This window comes from Oncorhynchus tshawytscha, unplaced genomic scaffold (assembly GCF_018296145.1).
Source record: "Oncorhynchus tshawytscha isolate Ot180627B unplaced genomic scaffold, Otsh_v2.0 Un_contig_3169_pilon_pilon, whole genome shotgun sequence".
Classification (NCBI taxonomy): Eukaryota; Metazoa; Chordata; class Actinopteri; order Salmoniformes; family Salmonidae; genus Oncorhynchus; species Oncorhynchus tshawytscha.
Window position 1 is genome coordinate 136,149 of NW_024609463.1, and position 9,716 is coordinate 145,864.

Here is a 9,716-nt window from a genome sequence, read left to right on the forward strand (position 1 = left end):
TTGGCTCTGCAATGTCTGAGAGGGTATTCTCCCCTGTTGGCCTGCTCTACCGGCACCATCACATGAGCCTGAAGCCACAGACTCTGGCCAAACTCGTGTTTCTAAAAGTTCATTCAAAGGCACTGTATGCTGAGCCTAATAAGGCATTTTTTGTTTCATTTGTATTTAATTCTAATAATACCTGTCTGGCTCCTGTAATATTTAGATTGTTTTTGCGTTGTTTAATACTACATGTGGCCTATTTGAAATGATGAACGCTTCTTACAGTCACCTTTTCATGTTGTTTACTAGAAAACTTTTCATTCAAATCATATGGTTTGGTTTCGGAACTAGAAGCACAAGCATTTCGCTACACTCGCATTAACATCTGCTAACCATGTGTATGTGACAAATAAAATTTGATTTGATTTGATTTGATTTGATTTGATACGTCAAAACCAAATGGTAGGTCCAGGTAGTCAATAAAAATAGATGTGTTTTTGTGATTTTAATGAATGGAGCAAATTTAGAATTGCAGTTTTTTTTCTGTGAGGAGTGTTTTTTGGCACTCAATTCCACTCACATGCTCTGATAGAGAACAGAAGATGCCACATTGAAAAATAAATGTGTTTGTATGATTAATGCCTAAGCAAATTCATTTCCATGTGTCCTTTCTGTGTTTGGTTCAACAGTTAACCCAAACTAAGCTAGCAGTGATTTTAAAAATCGTATGGAAACATGTTCTCAGAATGTTCATTAATTACCTTTGAATAACCTAAAATTTGCGTTCTCAGAACTTTAATAAATCCTTCCATGGCAAATGTTCTCAGAACCTCCCTGCAACCTAAACAAATCTAATTCCCAGAACAGGTGAAAGGTTCACTACCATTCTCAGACGTAAAAAAAAGATAACGGTCAGGAAAGTATGGTTTCGTTTCCAGAACCAATGGGAAACCAAAACCTTACATTCCCACAACTTCCAAGGAACCAAATGTCCAAGCTGGGAGGCTTTCAAATGGCACTTCAGACAAACAGATTGCAATTTTGGTGCACGCAGAATGGAGTCTTGAGTACATTCAAGTGCGTGTTCCATGGCAAATCTTCTGTTCAGGACAACCCAGGGCATAATGCATGTCACCCTAGTAACTGTGGATTAAACATAGAGCTCATGAACGTTGACACTGTAAATGACATGAGTTTTCAAATATGGAAATGTGAAGTGCACATTCGGATTCAAGATGTGTGGTTTGCTTGTATGACATCAAAGCGGTATTTATTATGATCCTCAAGGTCTCATCTTTCAGAACACATTGACTCCTCTCGATTTAAAGCATTTCCCTCACTCATACAATAACACATGTGCAAAAGTAGCCCAATAGCGGGGTATGGGGCATCTTCTTGTTGTGCACGGTGCTCAGGAGCATGCTAGTTTTCTGTTCTTCCTGATAATGAATTGCACCCACCTGGTGTCCCTGGTCAAAACCAGTCCCTGATTAAAGGGGAACAATTAAAAAATGCAGTGGCGCTGGATTCACGTCGCGGTCCAGAGTTGAGTTTGAGGGGCCTAAGGGCAAGTGAACTGAACTGAGCAGTAGGGCAAGTTGAGCCTGCTTTAAAGTTGCCCCAGGTGTTTAAGCAAAGGAATTCAAACAGGCATATCCTAAAATGGATATTTCTGGTTCATCACCATTGTTTAGGCGAAAGACAGATAATTTATGGCAACCGGGCAAATTGAGCCTGCTCTGAGGTTGTCCCTTTAAGGAGGGCATTTGTTTCCAATGGAGTTGCTATGGTTCTGGATTAATAGAATTCTCAGCCTACCACTGGCTTGGTTCTGACTGTGGGAGGAGCTCAGAGCCTGCAATAAAAAGGGCTGATTACATCAAATGAAAACAGAGTTCTACGTGTTAGTCTGTCTGGGAACATCTTTGCATGTTCTAGTGTAGTTTACAATACAACTGTTCTTTAGCTCCTGGAGGAAACATTTTATTTTACGCTATAGATATATTTTCCAAAATGACTTGGTCTGTAAGCAGTTGTTTCATCACTCTGGTCGTTTTGTTCCTTTGGCGGATCGAAGACATTGCAGAAGCTTGCAAATGCGCTCCTGTGCATCTTCAACAGGCTTTTTGCAACGCAGACATCGGTAAGGACATTTTGGCAATATTTCTGACTTCTCAGGTTCTCAACTCCGGTCCTAGAGTTATTCAAACGGTACAATTTTATTGTAGCCCTGGACAATAACACACGATTCAACAATCATCAGGCCCTCAATGAGTTGAATCAAGTGTTTTTGTCTGGGGATATAACAAAGTTCTGTTTGGTTTACTCGAAGGCTGGAGTTGGCGAACACTGGGCTACTACACTATCAATGCGCAACATGCGAACGTTTAAAAATTCTGTGGTTATAATAATTACCATGACATGATCATTGTATTTACATAAGTAGGCAACAGTAAGATGGGCTACAGACAGGGCTCTCAACCCTCTTCCTGGAGAGCTGCCATCCTGTAGGTTTTTGATCCAACCCTAATTTGCACACCTGATTCTAGTAATTAGCCGGTTGATGAACTGAATCAGGTTCGTTACAACTGGGTTTGGATTGAGAACCTACAGGAGGGTAGCTCTCCAGGAACAGGGTTTGAGAGCCTTGGCTGTAGCACTGGCTGTGACTCCTGCTACACCAAGTGCTATATTTGCCTCTAGGCCTACACATTATGCCTGCAGTTGAATGCTAAATTATATACACCAAACAAGTTAATACTCTTTCTACATTTAACCCAAGGCACTCAGATGTCGTGTAGACTTATTTATATCGACTAGTGGTAGGCTACAGATGCCGTGACTTAATTTGAGCCAGTTTCACACCAGGAACATAGTCCTGCAGCAATGTGTATTGTTATGTGGAGTAATATATATTTTTCATTTGTGCAAATCAAGTCTGGCATTTAAGTGAACTTTTTAGGTGGCTTTTTAAACCTTGAATACACAAGTTTGCAGTTCATGCAATGGGATGATTAAATTAAGATTTGGCCACTGTATATCACTTACCTTGGACAGTTAATTGCTTTCATGTGCTCCTTAAAAGGAATGTTTTCAACCTGAATTGTACTTGAATTAAGGGCACACATATTTCTCTGCACAGCTGTGGTGCCATCTTGAGGTCTGAAACATCTGCCAAATGTGGCTTTTGTAGTGTAACGTCCCTTAACTGGTACAGCTGTTAGTAAAAACCTTTTCTACTATACTTTCATTAGATCAGGATGTCTGCAAAACAAACTGTAATTCCAGTGATAAAAGCAACACGTGCATCTGGTGTACTGGTCCTAATGATAGACAGCTGTGGAATAGAGGGAACTTAACCTTACAGGAGTAGTTCATCTGTTTGGCAAGGATGAATCGTTTGAATATCTTCTGAATCAGACTGAAGTGAAGAGGGTGTCGCTGTCAGCACCTTCTACCCAGACAGGTGGGTGGAGGAGGAGCTGGTGTCATATCAAATCAAATCAAATCAAATTTTATTTGTCACATACACATGGTTAGCAGATGTTAATGCGAGTGTAGCGAAATGCTTGTGCTTCTAGTTCCGACCATGCAGTAATAACGAGCAAGTAATCTAACTAACAATTCCAAAAAAAAAACTACTGTCATACACAGTGTAAGGGGATAAAGAATATGTGCATAAGGATATATGAATGAGTGATGGTACAGAGCAGCATAGGCAAGATACAGTAGATGATATCGAGTACAGTATATACATATGAGATAAGTATGTAAACCAAGTGGCATAGTTAAAGTGGCTAGTGATACATGTATTACATAAGGATGCAGTCGATGATATAGAGTACAGTATCAACGTATGCATATGAGATGAACAATGTAGGGTAAGTAACATTATATAAGGTAGCATTGTTTAAAGTGGCTAGTGATATATTTACATCATTTCCCATCGATTCCCATGATTAAAGTGGCTGGAGTAGAGTCAGTGTCATTGACAGTGTGTTGGCAGTAGCCACTCAATGTTAGTGGTGGCTGTTTAACAGTCTGATGGCCTTGAGATAGAAGCTGTTTTTCAGTCTCTCGGTCCCAGCTTTGATGCACCTGTACTGACCTCGCCTTCTGGATGGCAGCGGGGTGAACAGGCAGTGGCTCGGGTGGTTGATGTCCTTGATGATCTTTATGGCCTTCCTGTAGCATCGGGTGGTGTAGGTGTCCTGGAGGGCAGGTAGTTTGCTGATGATGCGGTGATGCGTTGTGCAGACCTCACTACCCTCTGGAGAGCCTTACGGTTGAGGGCGGTGCAGTTGCCATACCAGGCGGTGATACAGCCCGCCAGGATGCTCTCGATTGTGCATCTGTAGAAGTTTGTGAGTGCTTTTGGTGACAAGCCGAATTTCTTCAGCCTCCTGAGGTTGAAGAGGCGCTGCTGCGCCTTCCTCACGATGCTGTCTGTGAGTGGACCAATTCAGTTTGTCTGTGATGTGTATGCCGAGGAACTTAAAACTTGCTACCCTCTCCACTACTGTTCCATCGATGTGGATGGGGGTGTTCCCTCTGCTGTTTCCTGAAGTCCACAATCATCTCCTTAGTTTTGTTGACGTTGAGTGTGAGGTTATTTTCCTGACACCACACTCCGAGGGCCCTCACCTCCTCCCTGTAGGCCGTCTCGTCGTTGTTGGTAATCAAGCCTACCACTGTTGTGTCGTCCGCAAACTTGATGATTGAGTTGGAGGCGTGCATGGCCACGCAGTCGTGGGTGAACAGGGAGTACAGGAGAGGGCTCAGAACGCACCCTTGTGGGGCCCCAGTGTTGAGGATCAGCGGGGAGGAGATGTTGTTGCCTACCCTCACCACCTGGGGGCGGCCCGTCAGGAAGTCCAGTACCCAGTTGCACAGGGCGGGGTCGAGACCCAGGGTCTCGAGCTTGATGACGAGCTTGGAGGGTACTATGGTGTTGAATGCCGAGCTGTAGTCGATGAACAGCATTCTCACATAGGTATTCCTCTTGTCCAGATGGGTTAGGGCAGTGTGCAGTGTGGTTGAGATTGCATCGTCTGTGGACCTATTTGGGCGGTAAGCAAATTGGAGTGGGTCAAGGGTGTCAGGTAGGGTGGAGGTGATATGGTCCTTGACTAGTCTCTCAAAGCACTTCATGATGACGGATGTGAGTGCTACGGGACGGTAGTCGTTTAGCTCAGTTACCTTAGCTTTCTTGGGAACAGGAACAATGGTGGCCCTCTTGAAGCATGTGGGAACAGCAGACTGGTATAGGGATTGATTGAATATGTCCGTAAACACACCGGCCAGCTGGTCTGCGCATGCTCTGAGGGCGCGGCTGGGGATGCCGTCTGGGCCTGCAGCCTTGCGAGGGTTAACACGTTTAAATGTCTTACTCACTTCGGCTGCAGTGAAGGAGAGACCGCATGTTTCCGTTGCAGGCCGTGTCAGTGGCACTGTATTGTCCTCAAAGCGGGCAAAAAGTTATTTAGTCTGCCTGGGAGCAAGACATCCTGGTCCGTGACTGGGCTGGGTTTCTTCCTGTAGTCCGTGATTGACTGTAGACCCTGCCACATACCTCTTGTGTCTGAGCCGTTGAATTGAGATTCTACTTTGTCTCTGTACTGGCGCTTAGCTTGTTTGATAGCCTTGCGGAGGGAATAGCTGCACTGTTTGTATTCAGCCATGTTACCAGACACCTTGCCCTGATTAAAAGCAGTGGTTCGTGCCTTCAGTTTCACACGAATGCTGCCATCAATCCACGGTTTCTGGTTAGGGAATGTTTTAATCGTTGCTATGGGAACGACATCTTCAACGCACGTTCTAATGAACTCGCACACCGTATCAGCGTATTCGTCAATGTTGTTGTCTGACGCAATACGAAACATCTCCCAGTCCACGTGATGGAAGCAGTCTTGGAGTGTGGAGTCAGCTTGGTCGGACCAGCGTTGGACAGACCTCAGCGTGGGAGCTTCTTGTTTTAGTTTCTGTCTGTAGGCAGGGATCAACAAAATGGAGTCGTGGTCAGCTTTTCCGAAAGGGGGGAGGGGCAGGGCCTTATATGCGTCGCGGAAGTTAGAGTAACAATGATCCAGGGTCTTCCCACCCCTGGTTGCGCAATCGATATGCTGATAAAATTTAGGGAGTCTTGTTTTCAGATTAGCCTTGTTAAAATCCCCAGCTACAATGAATGCAGCCTCCGGATAAATCGTTTCCAGTTTGCAGAGAGTTAAATAAAGTTCGTTCAGAGCCATCGATGTGTCTGCTTGGGGGATATATACGGCTGTGATTATAATCGAAGAGAATTCTCTTGGTAGATAATGCGGTCTACATTTGATTGTGAGGAATTCTAAATCAGGTGAACAGAAGGATTTGAGTTCCTGTATGTTTCTTTCATCACACCATGTCACGTTGGCCATAAGACATACGCCCCCGCCCCTCTTCTTACCAGAAAGATGTTTGTTTCTGTCGGCGCGATGCGTGGAGAAACCCGCTGGCTGCACCGCTTCGGATTGCGTCTCTCCAGTTAGCCATGTTTCCGTGAAGCAGAGAACGTTACAGTCTCTGATGTCCCTCTGGAATGCTACCCTTGCTCGGATTTCATCAACCTTGTTGTCAAGAGACTGGACATTGGCAAGAAGAATGCTAGGGAGTGGTGCACGATGTGCCCGTCTCCGGAGTCTGACCAGAAGACCGCTTCGTTTCCCTCTTTTTCTGAGTCGTTTTTTTTTTTTTTGGTCGCTGCATGTGATCCACTCGGTTACACTGGTTGTAAGGCAGAACACAGGATCCGCGTCGCGAAAAACATATTCTTGGTCGTACTGATGGTGAGTTGACGCTGATCTTATATTCAGTAGTTCTTGTCGGCTGTATGTAAAGAAACCTAAGATGACCTGGGGTACTAGTGTAAGAAATAACACGTAAAAAAACAAAACTGCATAGTTTCCTAGGAACGCGAAGCGAGGCGGCCATCTCTGTCGGCGCCGGAAGTAACACGGTCTGTACCTGTGCCTCAGTCTTCCTACCAGCACCTGGTTGGCACCTGAACATCTGCAGACCAGGCGGGGTTTAGTTAAACTAGGCGTTGAATTAAAGGCAGACGACTAGAGCTAGGAATCTAGGACCTGGAGGGATAATGAACTTGTCTGTTGTGCATAAGTTCACCCTGTTTGGGCTCAACATTTTTAAGACTGTAATATCTTGTCTGTGACATGGTCTGTTGTCTTAGATCTCATAATGCCCTTAAACCATCACTGTCTAACTGACCATTGAAAGGAAAGTGGGGCTTGTCAGTTAAACCACGTTTCTCTCTTCCAGTGATCAGGGCGAAGGTGGTTGGTGTGGAAGTTGTGTCTGGTAATACCAAGTATGACATCCAACAGATCAAGGTATGATTAGCCTTTTTATTAAGTGGTTGTTCCTTCCTGCACTGACACATTGAAGCCCCCTGAACCCCAGTCTGACAGATGGTCCCAGTTCTCTCCTTTCCCCTTCAGTGTTTGCAGATCTGGGTTGGTATAAACAGTGCAGTTGTGGAGCTTCCACCATATAAAAAGGAGCTTCAGTAGAAATGCCTCTTGCTGGAAAGCACATTATTCAGTTGCTGTTCCTACCAGTCCTAGACTATGGTGACATCATGCACTGCACTTTATTACTGGTGATGGGGGGGTTTGGTACTCATCCCTGCATTCTCTACCAGGAAGTTGGCTGGCTCTTTGTTACTTTAGTTGATAAATTGCCAGATGTTCTTTTATAAAGCACTTTTACTAACTCTCACTGTACCTAACATTATTACTGACCTTTAGACATTATAGTTAGTCTCTCAGATCAGGGATGTTTAACTCTGGATATTCCATTGGGCTCTGAGTTGGATGAATCTGCTTGAAATATTTTTGCGGAACGATCTTAAATGTCCCAAATGTGACTTGTAGTTGCCTTTAGGGCGACTCAGAATTGTTTTGGACTTTTCTGCTTACCTTGGTCTCTGTATGACACCCTGATAAAAATGAAGGTTAGATTAAGCAATATTTTTTGATCTGCAAACATCCGGATGGGGTATAGGGAGGGAATTAGGAAAGACTTAGTGCCTGAGAGCTGTAGTCAGTTAGGTTAAACTGTATATTTAGATGTTTGACAGATCCTTCGTTCTCTCCTTGTGATTGGCTAGATGTTCAAAGGTCCTGACCGGGTTATCCATGCCATCTACACTTCATCCTCCTCAGCCTCGTGTGGTGTGACCCTGGAAATCAACAAGGAGTATCTCTTCACAGGTGTGGTTCTCACTGTAACCCAAGTTCATTGTTCTCACTGGTTAACCTGCTCAACCTATGCTTGCAGCATCATGGCCTATTCTGAACTATTGATCATCTTGTACAAGTCAAGTGCTTCAGAAAAAATACTTTTTTCATTTAAAGTTTATTTAACTAGGCAAGTCAGTTAAAAACATTCTTGTTTGCAATGACGGCCAACCCCTGACGACGCTGGGCCACTTGTGTGCCGCCCTATGGGACTCCCAATCACGGCCGGATGTGATACAGCCTGGCTCTTCCAGTTACACTTTATAATACCTAATGTTAAGAATTTAAATGTTTAATGCTTATAAATGTTTACAACTAATGCATCACTTATTTATTATGCTAAATTCTAGTGTTCCAGGCTGCATCAATATGTCTTCCTGCTCCAGGGTAAAGTTACCCCCAGGGACAGATCTAGGATCTGTTTCACCCTCCCCCAATTCTAATCTTAACCATTTGTGGGGGAAAGAAGGGGCACTTATCAAATATCAGCATCTGGGGGTGAACTTTTCCCCACAGGTTGTTGACTCACTGTCTTCTGTCTTCAGGCAGCCTAAATACTGATGGCAGGATGCATATAGGCATGTGTGACTTTATTCGGTACTGGGACGACTTGACTGGCACACAAAAGAAGAGCTTGACTCAACGCTACCGAACCGGCTGTGCCTGCACGGTGTGTGACAGGAATTATAGTCAAATTACTTTACATCACTTGTTCAATTTTTACTTTGTCACATTGGCTAAACACAAGAGCTATAGTATTGGGGTAATGATCAGTTGGTGATCTGGGTCTTTCTCTCTCCCTGCTCTGAGCTACAGATCATCCCCTGCTCTTCCCTCCCCTGTCCCGTCAGCGCCCCAGATGAGTGCCTTTGGACAGACTGGTTGTTGAACGATGGCCAAAGCGGACCCCAGGCCAAGTACTCTGCCTGTCTCATGAGTTTTGATGGGTCCTGTAACTGGTACAGGGGGATGGATCCATCCAAGAAGTAGTTCCTGGATATTGACTACTCCATAATAACTCTACAGGCCTTCCACTCACTGCTCAGTGGCTAAATATGCCTGAAATTTAAAAGCTGGTCACTTGTGCAATAAAAATAAACTACTCCTCAAATATAGTGCTCCAAGTATTAATTTATTGTGTCATTTATCAGTTTAAGCTGGAACCAAAGGTGTTATTGAAACTCAAAAGTGTGTCTGTTTCTGACTAGAACATTTTTCCTGAAATACCATCCTAAAGCCTGGGTCGTGTTCAGCTGGACACAATATTGTAGAATAAATGTTTTACATGGTCTTCCTTGACAAAGAAATGCAGGTGTGGTTCCCTTCTGCATGTTGAATGCATTTTAATGAACTTGCTGAGAACACTCACACTTGCTGACAAAGAGTTTTCAGAACCTTGATTCTTAAGTTGTCACTAGGTTTGTTCTTAAATTTTTCAGTATT

At 44.0% G+C, this 9,716-nt stretch overlaps 1 protein-coding gene across 1 annotated transcript; it reads left to right on the plus strand.

Annotated features, from left to right (window-relative positions):
* Positions 1-1,881: 1,881 nt before the first annotated feature.
* LOC121844921 (metalloproteinase inhibitor 2-like) lies at positions 1,882-9,384 on the plus strand. The gene is made up of 5 exons (XM_042315435.1): positions 1,882-2,125; positions 7,294-7,364; positions 8,144-8,246; positions 8,819-8,943; positions 9,090-9,384. The coding sequence occupies exons 1-5, from the start codon at positions 1,996-1,998 to the stop codon at positions 9,261-9,263; spliced, it is 603 nt and encodes a 200-aa protein (XP_042171369.1). The 5' UTR covers positions 1,882-1,995; the 3' UTR covers positions 9,264-9,384.
* Positions 9,385-9,716: the final 332 nt, after the last annotated feature.